Source organism: Lolium perenne, chromosome 7 (assembly GCF_019359855.2).
Source record: "Lolium perenne isolate Kyuss_39 chromosome 7, Kyuss_2.0, whole genome shotgun sequence".
Taxonomy (NCBI): Eukaryota; Viridiplantae; Streptophyta; class Magnoliopsida; order Poales; family Poaceae; genus Lolium; species Lolium perenne.
This window is the reverse complement of record NC_067250.2, coordinates 205,270,710-205,289,569: the sequence shown is the minus strand read 5'-3', so window position 1 is coordinate 205,289,569 and position 18,860 is coordinate 205,270,710. Positions and strand designations below refer to the sequence as shown.

General features: G+C 42.1%; 1 protein-coding gene, 1 long non-coding RNA gene and 1 pseudogene across 2 annotated transcripts; 1 reads left to right on the top strand and 2 right to left on the bottom strand.

The window, feature by feature from the left end:
* Nucleotides 1–349: 349 nt before the first annotated feature.
* On the bottom strand, nt 350–2,652 carry LOC127321634 (uncharacterized). The gene is made up of 3 exons (XR_011749387.1): nt 2,514–2,652; nt 1,720–1,942; nt 350–452 (listed from the first exon to the last, which is right to left on the bottom strand). It is a non-coding gene; the product is annotated as an uncharacterized lncRNA (long non-coding RNA).
* A 535-nt stretch (nt 2,653–3,187) lies between these two features.
* On the bottom strand, nt 3,188–4,164 carry LOC127321640 (FBD-associated F-box protein At5g56370-like). Its single transcript, XM_051350648.1, has 2 exons — nt 3,343–4,164; nt 3,188–3,199 (listed from the first exon to the last, which is right to left on the bottom strand). The coding sequence occupies exons 1-2, from the start codon at nt 4,162–4,164 to the stop codon at nt 3,188–3,190; spliced, it is 834 nt and encodes a 277-aa protein (XP_051206608.1).
* A 661-nt stretch (nt 4,165–4,825) lies between these two features.
* Nucleotides 4,826–5,328, top strand: LOC127321638 (protein YIP4b-like; annotated as a pseudogene).
* The last annotated feature ends 13,532 nt before the right edge of the window (nt 5,329–18,860 follow it).

Genomic DNA, 18,860 nt, shown 5'->3' with positions numbered 1-18,860 from the left:
GAGAAGCAAGCTCAAATTTGCTCCATTACAACTAAGACAAACACTTGGATGAAATAAAAATTTCTGATGGATTACATGAAGTCTTGTTTAACACTCGGACAAATAAAAATTTCGAAACCATTACATGAAGTCTTGATGAACATCAAATAAAATAGTGCTACTAGTAAGCCATGGCTGTTCTTGCAAGAGATGCATCTTTCATGAATCATGATGGACCACCTGTATGCATGTCTTGCACATTCAATTCTCTTCACATTCAGGTGTAAAACTTGAACACTTCAACATAAACAATGAATTAGTAAGAACAATTATGTATAACTTAGCAAACTGAATACAACCATGATCAGTTGGAAGAAATTAACTCACAAAGAGAGGAGCACTTGTTTTCTTTATGGGTGTGCTAAATCCTCCATCATTCAACTGCATTGGCAAACTATTGGTAGATTGCGTTGCTGCACAAAGCCACAAACATGTACATAATAAGGCTTTGAAACGAGAAGCACTCATGTGTACTGTTGGTTAACCCATGCACACAATGGAGACAATGAACACTGACACGAGGGTTTTCTGCTGTGTAAACAAACTACTTTGCTTCTTAATTTCTATTTATTCAACGATTACAAGGCTAACTGAAAACAAAAACTCAGGCGACAGCTAAGATGTGAGTATGTGACTGCTGCCATCCCAACACTCAACGCCTGCCACCCTACATCGCTAGCATGACCGTTTGAGTACCATGCCATTTCACGATCTGATCAGGGCTTTGATCTATTCTAACAACCTAGGACCAAGTAGAGTAGACAGTTTAACTGAAGAAAATACTACTCCCTCCGTTCTTTTTCAATTGACTCAGATTTAGTACAACTTTGTACTAAATCTGAGTCAATTAAAAAGGAACGGGGGAGTAATTGTTGAAACTGGCAGACTAAACAGGTAACAGAATGTACTGACGAAGCTAAAGTTTTCTGAAGATTCTTAAACATCAGCTGGTTAACTTACACATAATTCATTCTTTTGCTATCCACAACGAGTCTGCATGATGAGTGTTTGGTGTTGTGTGTTCGTATCAAGCTAGTTAACTTTTGATAATCCCTACGTGAGGCACCTAAGCAGCACTAGGAGATCGCTCGGTGCTGTTCATCACAAGAAAACACAGCAATACGGGCGTATACTATGAATGTCACCACGGATGCCACAGGCGATCCGGCTGAATCCAACTTTGTCGACCAGGATCCTATCCCGTCGAAGTGTAGGGCAATGGCGAGATCACCGTCTCTAGCTCCGGGTCGCCGCCATAGTGATCGAAAATCTACAACTGCAGTTGAGATCGCCGGAAGGAACGTGGGGTTCGCTAGGGGTGCTGGTGCAAATTTGCAGCGTAACTAACATAGGCAGCGGGTGTGGTTTCGGAAGATTACAGCCTAAACAGCTCCCACGCTACGATTTAGATCGGTCGTCCAGAAACGCTTCGGATGCACGGATACACGAGTTGGCTGGATGCATAAGATACGGCGCCAGCACTAAATAGTAGTAATACTAATTCATTTTTTCATAGAAGAACAACGGATATATGCATAATAAACTGATTTATCCTTCAAACACTTTGTGTCTAGGGCAGCCCGGTGCATGCACCAATTTGTCCAATGTGCTTGTTTTTATATGGAATTTTAATTCACATAGATAACTGCAGAAAGAAACTGAGATATGTAGATGGCTGACCTTCAGGTTTCTCGTAGTTGATACTGATCTTACTGCTAGGTATGCCCAAGTCACTGAACAGCTTAAAAACTTCATCAATCCTTGTGTCAAAATATACCACCCGTTCATAATAATAAGGTGTACGGTTCGTGATCTCCACTGTCTTAAGGTGCTCAAAGTTAAGAATAGACTGTTCTGATGTATTATCACTTCCTTCTCCTTCCACCTGGAGTTTAGGGTGGTTCTACATGAAAAAGAAAACAAGGGTTAAAACTTAAAATCTTATGTGTCCTAGAGAAGTTGAAAATTGGATATGGCCACCTGTGTTATGTTTTTAATGGTGCCACCTGTGTTTATGAAGTACTCACCACAAAATAGGATGCCTATAATATTTTGATAAAGTCAAAATTATCAAAGTTTGACCAACTGAATACAGAAAGTGTCAACATTTATAATCCCAAGGCAATATTTTTGGAACCCTCATAAAATATATTTTCTTATTATGTGCTTTTAAAATTTTACATATTAATACTTTTCTGTATAAAGTTGCTTAGTTTTTTTTGCCTTTGATAAAAAACTATAGGCATCTTAATTTAGGAAGGAGGGAGTATGACATATAATCATGTAGACATAAAACAATCTAGGGATTTATCTTATATTATGTCTTTGTCTACATATATGGGAATTAATATATGTCTTGAGAAACTTACTCCCTCCGTTCCATTTTTCTCGTCATATAACGACAAGAATCATGGAACGGAGGGAATGCAAGGTAATCACAATAAAACAAATGCGAAAACATGAACTTACAGTACCTTAAAATTAAGTTGCAGAATGAGGCTCTCCAATCTTGGCGTGTGGCGTAGAAGGCACTCAATGGCAGTTACATCATCATACACACACCACTCATTAAGTATCAAGGTCTTTAACTTTGGGAATGTAGGCCACCATGCCAAATCCCTTAGGAAGATAGTCTGCATGGAGTATGAACTATTCATAACAACAACCTTTTTTAAAAACTAACTAACTGAGTATAACAATTAAGTACACAGTTCAAGCTCAATACAGATTTATTGTTAGCCTAGTTATTAGCTATTTGGCATGTAGATAAAAGGTCTAGATGGTCTTAGATATCTTCCCAAGTTTTCTTTACATTTGGTAGAGATCTGAACCAATTGTCTTAAGAACAGGGAGTACTTAGAATGTGCGAGAGAAAAAGACAAAAAAATATGCAGATAAATTATTAGAAATCAAGTGCAAGGACTTGATGCAAAGTGACAAAATAGTTGTTGACCAACACGTTTCAAAATAACAAGTGGCAACTTAATTAGCTGGTAAAAATAAATAGCTCTAGTTTGTCTATACTGATTCGACTAAATTCATAATCTTAAATTTAGCAAATCAAGGTTTCCTATTGATGGCAAATTATATTTATCTAACAACAATGTAGGACATATATGCAGTAGTTGGTATTGGGCGTGCCTGGCCCCTAGTGTGGAAGCTGCAAACATTTGTAAAATTGGACAAAGTGACAGAAGAGGAATTAAATCTACCGGCCGGCCTGGTGCATGCATGGTGCAGTTTTGCTCTAACTAGTGATGTATGCGAAGGTAAAAATAAAAACAAAGATTGGATTTGACAAACCCTTCCATCGCTCCTCGTAGCTATGAGCTCCAGGCTGGTGGCTTCCGATAATCCACGGAGAATCAAAGAGCGGCCGGCATTGGCATCACCATCGCCGCCCTCGATGAAGCCAGTAAGCTGGATGCTTGCATTGGTTAAGCAAGGCATGGTGTCGAGAGACGACGGTGCAGTACAGATCCCGTCGTGGTCACCGGATAGCTGCAGATGACGGAGGCTCGGGGTGGAAATCCTGATCGGCGATTCTGAGGCGCAGTCCATGATATGGAGGCGCTCCAGCGAGGGCGACACGATGGCGTCGCCATCGAGGCTGCAGGCAGTGAGGCTGAGGTGGAGAAGCTTCGTGCAGCAGGAGAAATCGAGGCTGCCGTGGTCGAGATCGACCCCCTGGAGGCGCATCGTCGTCAGGTGCGGGGAGGCGAAAGGTTTAGGCGACCACCTATCTTGGTCGGCAGGTAAGGGGATGCGCACGGTGAGCGAGCGCGCGCGGCAAGTCGACAGAGCGTGCCTGATCCAGAGGTCGACGTGAGGGTCGAAATAGCTGTACTCGTCGTCGTCGTCGCTTTCCTCGCCTATGAGCAGGTCGGCGTCGATCTCAAACGAGCGTAGCGGGGAGGCGCCATCACGGTGGAGCAGCAAGCTGTTGACGAAGAGGCGAAAGCCGTCGCCTGAGCCGTTGACGCGGACGGCGGGGGTGGACCTCCACAGGTAGCGCCAGCGGCGGGCGAGCACGGCCGTCTCCACCGCATCGCGAGACGGCAGGAAGGAGAGCACGTGCTGGACGAGATCGTCCGGCAGCACTTCAAAGCGATCGCCGCCTCTCATGTCTTGGTCTGCCGGCTGAGGCAGGGATGGATTCAGATCTTATTTGAGAGGCTGGTTAACTTATATTGCTACTAGGATTCTCTGGCGTTTTTTTTTTTTTTTGGAAATGTTCTCTGGCGTTTCTTAAGGCTCTAAAAATGGCATTCACTACACCACATGCCAAGATTAGCGGCACTTCGGTGCAGGCGTTTTTCAAAACTGCCGCTGAAGTTTGTTTCACCGGCATATTTTGGGTTAGTGCCGCTAATGTTGGGCTAATTATCAGCAATCTACAAAAGTGCCGCTATTTTTAGGCTAATTCACGGCAATATGCGGAAAGTGCCGCTAATCTTGGGATAATCCACGGCATCCTCATAAAGTGCCGCTAATCTTGGGATAATCCGCGGCATCTTGTCTTGCGAAAAGTGCGGCTATTCTGGGGCACTACACCGCATCTGCTAGAAGTGCCGCAATTGGTTTCCGGAGAAGTGGTTCCGAATCCGATTGTGGTACGTTTTTCAGAAATGCCCTCGCGATATTTACATTATGCAGTGTAGTCCCCCACCTCTCGCACCATATCGAATCCGATCCCCTATCTCACTCCGGCGACCGCGAGGGTGCGAGATCTCTCCTCCTACCCACCCCACCGTCTCCCCCTGCCGCCGACGCCACCGGCGCCTCCATGTCGCACAACTACAGGGACACGATCCCGCTCAACGTGTCATCGGCGCAGTCAGACATCGACGAGATCGAGAGGCTACACGCCATCCGCCACCGTCCTCTGCGCAGCCATCATCTCCTACGCGCGCCTACATCCCCATCTCATCCTTCCCTCTCCCGGCCTCATCCTCCTCCATGCCGCCACTCCCGACCTCCTTTGTCCCCATCTTCGTGCTCTAGGCGCCACCAACCGCCCCGCCCGCGTCGATCTCCGTGTCCATCTCGTCTGACGGCGTCGGGGGCCCGCCCATCGCGCTCACCGAGCCCGTCTGGGATACCGTCAAGCTCGACCTCGCCCGCATCATCAGCAACCTCAAGCTCGTCGTCTTCCCCAACCCCTACCACGAGGACCTAGGCAAGGCGCTCAGGGACTGGGACATCTGGGGCCCTTTCTTCTTCATCCTCTTCCTCGGCGTCACCTAGTTCTGGTCCGCCTATGTGATGAAGGTACCTGCTATCCCTTGATGTCTATGCACGCTTCTATTCCTGTAGACAGTGTTGGGCCTCCAAGAGCAGAGGTTTGTAGAACAGCAACAAGTTTCCCTTAAGTGAATCACCCAAGGTTTATCGAACTCAGGGAGGTAGAGGTCAAAGATATCCCTCTCAAGCAACCCTGCAATCACAATACAAGAAGTCTCTTGTGTCCCCAACACACCTAATACACTTGTCAGATGTATAGGTGCACTAGTTCGGCGAAGAGATAGTAAAATGCAAGTGATATGGATGAATATGAGTGGTAATTGCAATCTGAAATAAAGATGGCAGCAAGCAAACATGTAACAGAACTTGTTGGAAACGGTGTTTCAATGCTTAGAAACAAGGCCTAGGGATCATACTTTCACTAGTGGACACTCTCAACAATGATCACATAAATAAATAACTTCTCTTCACTTGTGCTACTTTCTCACACTCTCTTGTTGGATAACAAACACCAATCATTGTGTAGGGCTATAAAAGCACACCTCAAGCCGGAGTAAACAAGCTCCACAACATCCAGAGTTCATATTTAAATAACCTCTAGAGTGCATAATAGACCATTGCAATTTAGACCGAGTACTAACGTAGCATACACACTGTCAACAATAGCTATGAAAGGGGGAATAGATCGCATCAATACTATCATAATAATAGTTAACTTCATAATCTACAAGAGATTACAATCATAACCTATGCCAAGTACTACATGATGCACACAATGTCAACATTACATCATGGAGGAGGAATAGAGTACTTTAATAACATCACTAGAGTAGCACATAGATTAATAGTGATACAATGCTCATGATCACATAAAGATCACATGGGAGAGAGATGAACCACATAGCTACCGGTAGAGCCCTCAGCCTTGGGGGAGAACTACTCCCTCCTCATCATGGGAGACAGCAACGGCGATGAAGATGGCGGTGGTATCGATGGAGATGACTCCGGGGGCAATTCCCTGTCCCGGCGGCGTGCCGGAACAGAGACTTCTGTCCCCCGAATTGGAGTTTCACGATGGCGGCGACGCCCCTAGAGTCTTTCTGGAGTTTCGTCAATTGGTATCGAGTTTTTAGGTCTCGAGGGACTTTATAGCCGAAGAGACGGAGTCGGAAGGGCCACTGGGCTCCCTCCCCATAGGCAGGCGCGATCAGGGAGCCACCCGCGCAGCCCTATGGTCTGGGGGGCCCTGGGCCTCCTCTCCGGCTCCTCTTCGGTGTCCTGGTCCGTCTCGGTGAAATATGATGTTTGGTCTTTGTTTCGTCGAATTCTGAGAATATTGCCCGAACAGCCTTTCTGGAACCAAAAACAGCAGAAAACAGGAACTGGCACTTCGGCATCTTGTTAATAGGTTAGTTCCGGAAAATGCATAATAATGACATAAAGTGTGTATAAAACATGTGAGTATCATCATAAAAGTAGCATGGAACATAAGAAAGTATAGATACGTTTGAGACGTATCAAGCATCCCCAAGCTTAGTTCCTACTCGCCCTCGAGTAGGTAAACGATAACAAGGATAATTTCTGAAGTGACATGCTACCAACATGATCTTGATCAATACTATTGTAAAGCATATGAGATGAATGAAGTGATTCAAAGCAATGGTAAAGACAATGATTTAAACAACTGAATCATATAGCAAAGACTTTTTATGAATAGTACTTTCAAGACAAGCATCAATAAGACTTGCATAAGAGTTAACTCATAAAGCAATAAATTCTTAGTAGAAAGTTTTGAAACAACACAAAGGAAGATATAAGTTTCAGCAGTTGCTTTCAACTTCAACATGTATATCTCATGTATGTCAACACAAAGTAATATGATGAATGCAAATAAGCAAGTATGTAGGAATCAATGCACAGTTGACACAAGTGTTTGCTTCTAAGATAGAAAGAAGTAGGTAAACTAACTCAACATAAAGTAGAAGAATGGCCCTTCGCAGAGGGAAGCATGGATGACTATTTTTGTGCTAGAGCTTTTATTTTGAAAACATAGAAACAATTTTGTCAACGGTAGTAATAAAGCATATGTGTTATGCATAAGACATCCTATAAGTTGCAAGCCTCACCAATAGTGCTCGCACCTTGTCCTAATTAGCTTGGATTTACATGGATTATCATTGCATAACATATGTTTCAACCAAGTGTCACAAAGGGGTACCTCTATGCCGCCTGTACAAAGGTCTAAGGAGAAAGTCCGCATTGGATTTCTCGCTTTTGAGTATTCTCAACTTAGACATCCATACCGGGACAACATAGAAAACAAATAATGGACTCCTCTTTAATGCATAAGCATTCAACAACAGATAATATTCTCATAAGAGATTGAGGATTGTTGTCCAAACTGAAACTTCCACCATGGATCATGGCTTTAGTTAGCGTCCCAATGTTCTTCTCTAACAATATGCATACTCAAACCATTTGATCATGATAAATCACCCTTACTTCAGACAAGACGAACATGCATAGCAACTCATATGATATTCAACAAAGGTGAAATAGTTGATGGCGTCCCCAGGAACATGGTTACCGCTCAACAAGCAACTTATAAGAAATAAGATACATAAGTACATATTCAATACCACAATAGTTTTTAAGCTATTTTCCCATGAGCTATATATTGCAAAGACAAAGGAATGAAATTTTAAAGGTAGCACTCAAGCAATTTACTTTGGAATGACAGAAAAATACCATGTAGTAGGTGGGTATGGTGGACACAAATGGCATAGTTTTTGGCTCAAGGATTTTGGATGCACAAGAAGTAATCCCTCTCAATACAAGGCTTTGGCTAGCAAGGTTGTTTGAAGCAAACACAAGTATGAACCGGTACAGCAAAACTTACATAAGAACATATTGCAAGCATTATACGACTCTACATTGTCTTCCTTGTTGCTCAAACACCTCACCAGAAAATATCTAGACTCTAGAGAGACCAATCATGCAAACCAAATTTTAACAAGCTCTATGTAGTTCTTCATTAATAGGTGCAAAGTACATGATGCAAGAGCTTAAACATGATCTATTTGAGCACAACAATTGCCAAGTATCAAATTATTCAAGACATTATACCAATTACCACATGAAGCATTTTCTGTTTCCAACCAAATAACAATGAACGAAGCAGTTTCAACCTTCGCCATGAATATTAAAAGTAAAGCTAAGAACACCAGTGTTCATATGAACGAGCGGAGCTTGTCTCTCTCCCACACAAGCATGAATTTATTCAGAGAATGAAAATAACAAAACGAAAATAAAAGTACACAGACGCTCCAAGTAAAGCACATAAGATGTGACGGAATAAAAATATAGTTTCACTAGAGGTGACCTGATAAGTTGTCGATGAAGGGGATGCCTTGGGCATCCCCAAGCTTAGATGCTTGAGTCTTATTGAAATATGCATGGATGAACCACGGGGGCATCCCCAAGCTTAGACTTTTCACTCTTCTTGATCATATTGTATGATCCTCCTCTCTTGACCCTTAAAAACTTCCTCCACATCAAACTCAAAACAAACTCATTAGAGGGTTAGTGCATAATCAAAAATTCACATGTTCAGAGGTGATGATACGTCTCCGACGTATCGATAATTTCTTATGTTCCATGCCACATTATTGATGTTATCTACATGTTTTATGCACACTTTATGTCATATTCGTGCATTTTCTGGAACTAACCTATTAACAAGATGCCGAAGTGCCAGTTGCTGTTTTCTGCTGTTTTTGGTTTCAGAAATCCTAGTAAGGAAATATTCTCGGAATTGGACGAAATCAAAGCCCAGGGGCCTATTTTTCCACGAAGCTTCCAGAAGTCCGAAGACGAAACGAAGTGGGGCCACAGGGTGCCCAAACCCTAGGGCGGCGCGGCCCCCCCTTGGCCGCGCCGGCCTGTGGTGTGGGGCCCCTGTGCCCCCTCCTGACTTGCCCTTCCGCCTACTTAAAGCCTCCGTGACGAAACCCCCAGTACCGAGAGCCACGATACGGAAAACCTTCCAGAGACGCCGCCAACGCCGATCCCATCTCGGGGGATCCAGGAGATCGCCTCCGGCACCCTGCCGGAGAGGGGAATCATCTCCCGGAGGACTCTACGCCGCCATGGTCGCCTCCGGTGTGATGTGTGAGTAGTCTACCCCTGGACTATGGGTCCATAGCAGTAGCTAGATGGTTGTCTTCTCCCCATTGTGCTATCATTGTCGGATCTTGTGAGCTGCCTAACATGATCAAGATCATCTATCTGTAATTCTATATGTTGCGTTTGTTGGGATCCGATGAATAGAGAATACTTGTTATGTTGATTATCAAAGTTATATCTACGTGTTGTTTATGATCTTGCATGCTTTCCGTTACTAGTAGATGCTCTGGCCAAGTAGATGCTTGTAACTCCAAGAGGGAGTACTTATGCTCGATAGTGGGTTCATGCCTGCATTGACACCGGGACAAAGGATGAGAAAGTTCTAAGGTTGTGTTGTGCTGTTGCCACTAGGGATAAAACATTGATGCTATGTCTAAGGATGTAGTTGTTGATAACATTACGCACCATACTTAATGCAATTGTCTGTTGCTTTGCAACTTAATACTGGAGGGGGTTCGGATGATAACCTGAAGGTGGACTTTTTAGGCATAGATGCAGTTGGATGGCGGTCTATGTACTTTGTCGTAATGCCCAATTAAATCTCACTATACTCATCATGATATGTATGTGCATGGTCATGCTCTCTTTATTTGTCAATTGCCCAACTGTAATTTGTTCACCCAACATGCTGTTTGTCTTATGGGAGAGACACCTCTAGTGAACTGTGGACCCCGGTCCAATTCTCTTTACTGAAATACAATCTACTGCAATACTTGTTCTACTGTTTTCTGCAAACAATCATCTTCCACACAATACGGTTAATCCTTTGTTACAGCAAGCCGGTGAGATTGACAACCTCACTGTTTCGTTGGGGCAAAGTACTTTGGTTGTGTTGTGCAGGTTCCACGTTGGCGCCGGAATCCCTGGTGTTGCGCCGCACTACATCCCGCCGCCATCAACCTTCAACGTGCTTCTTGGGGAGTTGATACGTCCAATTTGCATCACTATTTTATATCATAATTTGCTGTTATTCATTGATATATTTCATATTGGGACACAATACTTATGTTATTTCATCTATTTTGCATGTTTCATCATTATTGGAGGATCAAGCACCGGAGCCAGGATTCTGCTGGAAAAAGCACCGTCAGAACGCAATATTTCGAAAGATCAACTATGGGAGGAAATTATACCAAAAATCCTATTTTTCAAGATGACGAAGGAAGCCAGAAGGAGGGGCCAGGAGGACCCAGGGTGGGCCCACACCCTAGGGCGGCGCGGCCCATGCCCTGGCCGCGCCGCCATGTGGTTTGGGGGGCCCACGACCCCTTTCGCCTCCTTTTCTTCGCGAAATCCTTCGTCCCGAAAACCTAAGCCACAGAGGGTACCTCGCGAAGAGTTACAGCCGCCTCTGCGGGGCGGAGAACACCAGAGAGAAAAGAGCTCTCCGGCGGGCAGGAATCCGCCGGGGAAATTCCCTCCGGGAGGGGGAAATCGACGCCATCGTCACCGTCATCGAGCTGGACATCATCTCCATCACCATCATCATCATCTCCACCATCATCACCGCCGTCTCCACCGCTGGACACCGTCATCGCCGTAGCAATTTGGGTTTGATCTTGATTGTTTGATAGGGGAAACTCTCCCGGTATCGATCTCTACTTGTTGTTGATGCTATTGAGTGAAACCGTTGAACCAAGTTTATGTTCAGATTGTTATTCATCATCATATCACCTCTGATCATGTTCCATATGATGTCTCGTGAGTAGTTCGTTTAGTTCTTGAGGACATGGGTGAAGTCTAAATGTTAGTAGTGAACTATGGTTGAGTAATATTCAATGGTGTGATATTTAAGTTGTGGTGTTATTCTTCTAGTGGTGTCATGTGAACGTCGACTACATGACACTTCACCATTTATGGGCCTAGGGGAATGCATCTTGTATTCGTTTGCTAATTGCGGGGTTGCCGGAGTGACAGAAACCTAAACCCCCGTTGGTATATCGATGCAGGAGGGATCGCAGGATCTCAGAGTTTAAGGCTGTGGTTAGATTTATTCTTAATTACTTTCTTGTAGTTGCGGATGCTTGCAAGGGGTATAATCACAAGTATGTATTAGTCCTAGGAAGGGCGGTACATTAGCATAGGTTCACCCACACAACACTTATCATAACAATGAAGATTATTTAGCCGTATGTAACGAAAGCACTAGACTAAAATCCCGTGTGTCCTCGAGAACGTTTGGTCATCATAAGTAAACAAACCGGCTTGTCCTTTGTGCTAAAAAGGATTGGGCCACTCGCTGCAATTGATACTCTCGCACTTTACTTACTCGTACTTTATTCAACTATTACATCAAAACCCCCTGAATACTTGTCTGTGAGCATTTACAGTGAATCCTTCATCGAAACTGCTTGTCAACACCTTCTGCTCCTCGTTGGGATCGACATTCTTACTTATCGAAGATACTACGATACACCCCCTATACTTGTGGGTCATCAAGACTATTTTCTGGCGCCGTTGCCGGGGAGTGAAGCGCTATTGGTAACTGGAATTGGTAAGGAAAACCTTTACTGTTGTGCTGATTTTATTTCTGCCTGCTGCTATAAGTCATTATGGAGAGATCTTCTCTTCAGTTTTTATTTGGGAAATCTACTACTACTGCAACGGTAGTGGATGAGGCGCCAGGTGAGGAAGTGATACCATATAAAATACCTATGAAAATTATTGAACGTGTTATGGATAACCGCTATGAAGGGGATGGAACTGTCCATCCTGGTGATCATTTACTGTTTTTGCATGAATTATGCGGGTTATTCAAATGTGCAGGTATTGCTATGGATGAAGTGAGGAAGAAACTATTCTCTTTATCGCTGTCTGGTAAGGCGGCGCATTGGTATAAATTACTGGATAATGGGGATTCTCTTGAATGGAATGATATTGTGCCCCGGTTTTATTCTAAGTTCTATCCTCCAAGCGAAATTCACAAGGATCGGAATCGCATATATAATTTTTGGCCTCATGATGGAGAGAGTATTGCCCAAGCTTGGGGGAGATTGAAGTCTTTAATGCTCAAATGCCCCATTCATGAGCTTCCTGGTAATGTTATTATTGATAATTTCTATGCAAGACTTTCTTTTCAAGACAAGACCTTGCTGGATACTTCTTGTTCTGGATCATTTACACGCAACAAAGAAGAGTTTAAAAGGGACCTTCTTGATCGGATCCAAGAAAATACTGAAGGTTGGGAGAACGACAAGGATAGAGAATCAGGTATAATTTATGATTATAAATGCATTGAAGCTTTTATGGATACTGATAAATTTCGTAATATGAGTGCTATATATGGTCTTGATTCTCAAGTTGCTGCAAATCTTTATAAAGCTTTTGCCTCTCATTATGAATTGCCAAAGAAGAATTTTGATAAGTATCATGAACCTTATAAAGATAAAATTGATTCATCTATTAATAAATGTGTTGTAGTTGAAACTGCTGATCATATTATTCCTGAAGCTTATATTGAAAAAACTCCTTTCCCTGGTAAAATGAAGGAGTACTCTGTTATAAATAGTGCGGTTCATAAAAGTGAAAAGAAACCTGTAGAACCTGAAGAACAAATAAAAGTTGAACCTGCTGTTGCAATAATTAAAGATCTTGTGACTGAAAATGTGGAGGATGGTCATATTATTTTCTGTGAAGATGCTTCTAATATTGTTTCACATCCTAATAAACCCAAACAAGCTAGTGTTCCTATGCTATCTGTTAGAATTGGTGATCATTGCTATTATGGATTATGTGATATTGGTGCAAGTGTTAGTGCTATTCCTTATGAGCTTTACACGGAGATTATGCACGAAATTGATTCTTGTGAACTTGAAGATATTGATGTGGTTATTCAGCTGGCTAATAGAGAAACTATTTCTCCAATTGGTATTGTTCGAGATGTGGAAGTTTTATGCGGTAAGATTAAATATCCTGCTGACTTTTTGGTACTTGGTTCTGCTGCTAGTGATTATTGTCCTATTATCTTTGGTAGACCTTTTCTAAATACTTGTGGAGCTATTATAGATTGCAAGAAAGAGAAAATTTTGACTAAATTTGCTGGTGAATCTTATGAGTTTAACTTCTCTAAATTTACTAAAACTCCTTATAAAGCTGATTTGCCTAGTAATGATTTTAAAATGGAGCAATGTGCATCTATTGTTCTTGTTCCTAATAATCCTTTGCAGCAACATTTGGAGGATAGCGAGAGTGAAGTTTTTAGGAAAGAAAGAGATGAGCTTGAGGAAATTTTTCTTCGCCAACCTATTCTCAAGCATGATTTACCGGTGGAAGATTTGGGTACAACACCTCCACCAAAGGAAGATCCTGTTTTTGATTTAAAGCCTTTGCCTGATAATCTTAAATATGCTCATATTGATGATAAGAAAATATATCCTGTTATTATTAGTTCTAAGCTTTCAGGGATTGAGGAAGAAAGGTTATTGGAAATATTGAAGGGACTCCCAAGGCAGCATTGCCTAGCCAGTGGGATATAGATCGCTCTAACACTGCAGGAGAGAAGGAGCCTGAGGCTGAAGAGTGGGGAAATAACTCCAAGAGCTGGGACTCGCCGTCAGACAGACTCTTTAACCGCGTCGAGCACAATTCAGAGATGATTCGCAATCTCATATACAGGATTGACGAGCTTCAGGAGCTTATTGAGAAGCTTATCAGGAATTCATCACCACCATCACCAAAGGAGTAATTCATCATCGGTATTGGCATCCCCTTGGTTTGTTCCAAGCTTGGGGGAGTGCCGCGGTATCACATTATCACTACCTTTTACTTTTATTTGTCAAGTAGTGTCATATCATGAGTAGGGAAGTTATCATATAAGATGGGTTGCAGTTGGAAGTATCTCTCTTTAGTTGGTTATCTATGTATCCCTTGATGTGAGTTATCGTTATGGAATATTAATGAGAAGTCTTATCATTTACATATTGCACATCTTATTCTAGTTTGCAATCTCTATCATATGATTCACCTTGTTGTTAGTATTGGTATCACTTTGGGAGCATTGAATAAATCTGTTTGGTTTTGGCAAACTTAGCATTGGTCAATAGCAACAACACTTTGAGGTTTAAAAAGAAAAGAGAAATACATGTAGATGTTTCATTGTCTTTCTTGTTAGCTCATAGCTTATTATTCTGAAGTTAAGATTGTTTGTGCTTACAAGGAAGATGCATGATTGTTTCTATCATATGTATATTTGTTTGTTTCCCTCGACTCTTATGCTTGCTAATTAACCTTGCTAGCCAAAGACCTGTACTGAGAGGGAATACTTCTCGTGCATCCAAACCTTAACCCAAACCTATGTCATTTGTGTCCACCATACCTACCTACTACATGGTATTTTCTGCCATTCCAAGTAAATACTTCATGTGCTACCTTTAAACAATTCAAAACTTAGTATCTCTTATTTGTGTCAATGTTTCATAGCTCATGAGGAAGTATGTGGTGTTTTATCTTTCAATCTTGTTGGGCAACTTCCACCAATGGACTAGTGGCTTCATCCGCTTATCCAATAATTTTGCAAAAAGAGCTGGCAATGGGATTCCCAGTCCCAAATTAATTAAACTAAATAGACACTCCTCCATGGTATGTGATTGATGGACGGCACCCGAAGGATTCGGTTAGCCATGGCTTGTGTAAGCAAAGGTTGGGGGGAGTGTCATCATCATCATAAAGCTAAAATAAAAGGCACTCCTTCATGGTATGAGATTGTTGGCAGGCACCCGAGGATTCGGTTAGCCATGGTTTGTGAAAGAAAGGTTGGAAGGAGTGCCACACAAAATGAAAATAATATGGGAGCCGCTCTTTGGAGGTTGTTTGGCAAGGGGGTTAGAGTACCCGCTACCAGTTGTTGACAACAATAAACACCTCTTAAAATGTTACTTTTATTCTCTTTATATGATTGCAAAACTGAAAAAGCTCTAGCACATGATTTAATCCCTGCTTCCCTCTGCGAAGGGCCTGTCTTTTACTTTATATTGAGTCAGTAAACCTATTTCCCTCCATCTCAAGCAAGCATTTGAGTAGTTGTGATCAAACCATTATATTGTGATTTGCTACATCATGTCTTCTATTCTTCCTTGTTTAGTACAAGTTTTATCTGAATGAATATAGCTTTGCAAGTTATCAATGATCATGAAAAGACCATTATGATTGAGTATGCAAGTTGTGCCTTATAAACTTTAACATGAGAGCGCTGCTCAATGAGGTAAATATAATCTGGTAATTGTTCTCTGACCAAGAACGAAGTTTGCCATCACCAATTATGATTTCTTATGTACCTTTACTTGTGATTACCTTATACTTGTTTCAAGTTGAGTTATAAGAGGTTGTTTACTATAATGTCTTGTGTGAATGAATATGATGCTTCTTGTCCGTATTTTATTTATCGACTCTTCACTCCATAAACATGTGGTCATGTCTATCGAGTTCAGTTTCGCTTGGGGACAAGCGAAGTCTAAGCTTGGGGGGAGTTGATACGTCCAATTTGCATCACTATTTTATATCATAATTTGCTGTTATTCATTGATATATTTCATATTGGGACACAATACTTATGTTATTTCATCTATTTTGCATGTTTCATCATTATTGGAGGATCAAGCACCGGAGCCAGGATTCTGCTGGAAAAAGCACCGTCAGAACGCAATATTTCGGAAGATCAACTGTGGGAGGAAATTATACCAAAAATCCTATTTTTCAAGATGACGAAGGAAGCCAGAAGGAGGGGCCAGGAGGACCCAGGGTGGGCCCACACCCTAGGGCGGCGCGGCCCATGCCCTGGCCGCGCCGCCATGTGGTTTGGGGGGCCCACGACCCCTTTCGCCTCCTTTTCTTCGCGAAATCCTTCGTCCCGAAAACCTAAGCCACAGAGGGTACCTCGCGAAGAGTTACAGCCGCCTCTGCGGGGCGGAGAACACCAGAGAGAAAAGAGCTCTCCGGCGGGCAGGAATCCGCCGGGGAAATTCCCTCCGGGAGGGGGAAATCGACGCCATCGTCACCGTCATCGAGCTGGACATCATCTCCATCACCATCATCATCATCTCCACCATCATCACCGCCGTCTCCACCGCTGGACACCGTCATCGCCATAGCAATTTGGGTTTGATCTTGATTGTTTGATAGGGGAAACTCTCCCGGTATCGATCTCTACTTGTTGTTGATGCTATTGAGTGAAACCGTTGAACCAAGTTTATGTTCAGATTGTTATTCATCATCATATCACCTCTGATCATGTTCCATATGATGTCTCGTGAGTAGTTCGTTTAGTTCTTGAGGACATGGGTGAAGTCTAAATGTTAGTAGTGAACTATGGTTGAGTAATATTCAATGGTGTGATATTTAAGTTGTGGTGTTATTCTTCTAGTGGTGTCATGTGAACGTCGACTACATGACACTTCACCATTTATGGGCCTAGGGGAATGCATCTTGTATTCGTTTGCTAATTGCGGGGTTGCCGGAGTGACAGAAACCTAAACCCCCGTTGGTATATCGATGCAGGAGGGATCGCAGGATCTCAGAGTTTAAGGCTGTGGTTAGATTTATTCTTAATTACTTTCTTGTAGTTGCGGATGCTTGCAAGGGGTATAATCACAAGTATGTATTAGTCCTAGGAAGGGCGGTACATTAGCATAGGTTCACCCACACAACACTTATCATAACAATGAAGATTATTTAGCCGTATGTAACGAAAGCACTAGACTAAAATCCCGTGTGTCCTCGAGAACGTTTGGTCATCATAAGTAAACAAACCGGCTTGTCCTTTGTGCTAAAAAGGATTGGGCCACTCGCTGCAATTGATACTCTCGCACTTTACTTACTCGTACTTTATTCAACTATTACATCAAAACCCCCTGAATACTTGTCTGTGAGCATTTACAGTGAATCCTTCATCGAAACTGCTTGTCAACACCTTCTGCTCCTCGTTGGGATCGACATTCTTACTTATCGAAGATACTACGATACACCCCCTATACTTGTGGGTCATCACTCCTCCTGGTTCGATAAACCTTGGTTTCTTTCTGAGGGAAAACTTGCTACTGTGCGCATCATACCTTCCTCTTGGGGTTCCCAACGAACGTGTGAGTTACACGCCATCAAGCTCTTTTTCTGGCGCCGTTGCCGGGGAGATCAAAACACGCTGCAAGGGGAGTCTCCACTTCTCAATCTCTTTACTTTGTTTTTGTCTTGCTTAGTTTTATTTACTACTTTGTTTGCTGCACTAAATCAAAATACAAAAAAATTAGTTGCTAGTTTTACTTTACTTGCTATCTTGTTTGCTATATCAAAAACACAAAAAAATTAGTTACTTGCATTTACTTTATCTAGTTTGTTTTATTTACTGTTGCTAAAATGGCCAACGCTGAAAATACTAAGTTGTGTGACTTCACAACCACAAATAATAATGATTTCTTATGCACACCTATTGCTCCACCTGCTACTACAGCAGAATTCTTTGAAATTAAACCTGCTTTACTGAATCTTGTTATGCGAGAGCAATTTTCTGGTGTTAGTTCTGATGATGCTGCTGCCCATCTTAATAATTTTGTTGAACTATGTGAAATGCAAAAATATAAAGATGTAGATGGTGATATTATTAAACTAAAATTGTTCCCTTTCTCATTAAGAGGAAGAGCTAAAGATTGGTTGCTATCTCTGCCTAAGAATAGTATTGATTCATGGACTAAATGCAAGGATGCTTTTATTGGTAGATATCATCCCCCTGCTAAAATTATATCTTTGAGGAGTAGCATAATGAATTTTAAACAATTAGATACTGAACATGTTGCTCAAGCTTGGGAAAGAATGAAATCTCTGGTTAAAAATTGCCCAACCCATGGACTGACTACTTGGATGATCATCCAAACCTTTTATGCAGGACTAAATTTTTCTTCACGGAATTTATTGGATTCAGCTGCTGGAGGTACCTTTATGTACATCACTCTTGGTGAAGCAACAAAGCTTCTTGATAATATGATGATCAATTACTCTGAATGGCACACGGAAAGAGCTCCACAAGGTAAGAAGGTAAATTCTGTCGAAGAAACCTCTTCCTTGAGTGATAAGATTGATGCTATTATGTCTATGCTTGTGAATGATAGGACTAATATTGATCCTAATAATGTTCCATTAGCTTCATTGGTTGCACAAGAAGAACATGTTGATGTAAACTTCATTAAAAATAATAATTTCAACAACAATGCTTACCGGAACAATTCTAGTAACAACTATAGGCCATATCCTTATAATAATGGCAACGGCTATGGTAATTCTTATGGGAATTCTTACAACAATAATAGGAGTTCACCCCCTGGACTTGAAGCCATGCTTAAAGAATTTATTAGTACGCAAACTGCTTTTAACAAATCTGTTGAAGAAAAGCTTGGGAAAATTGATATACT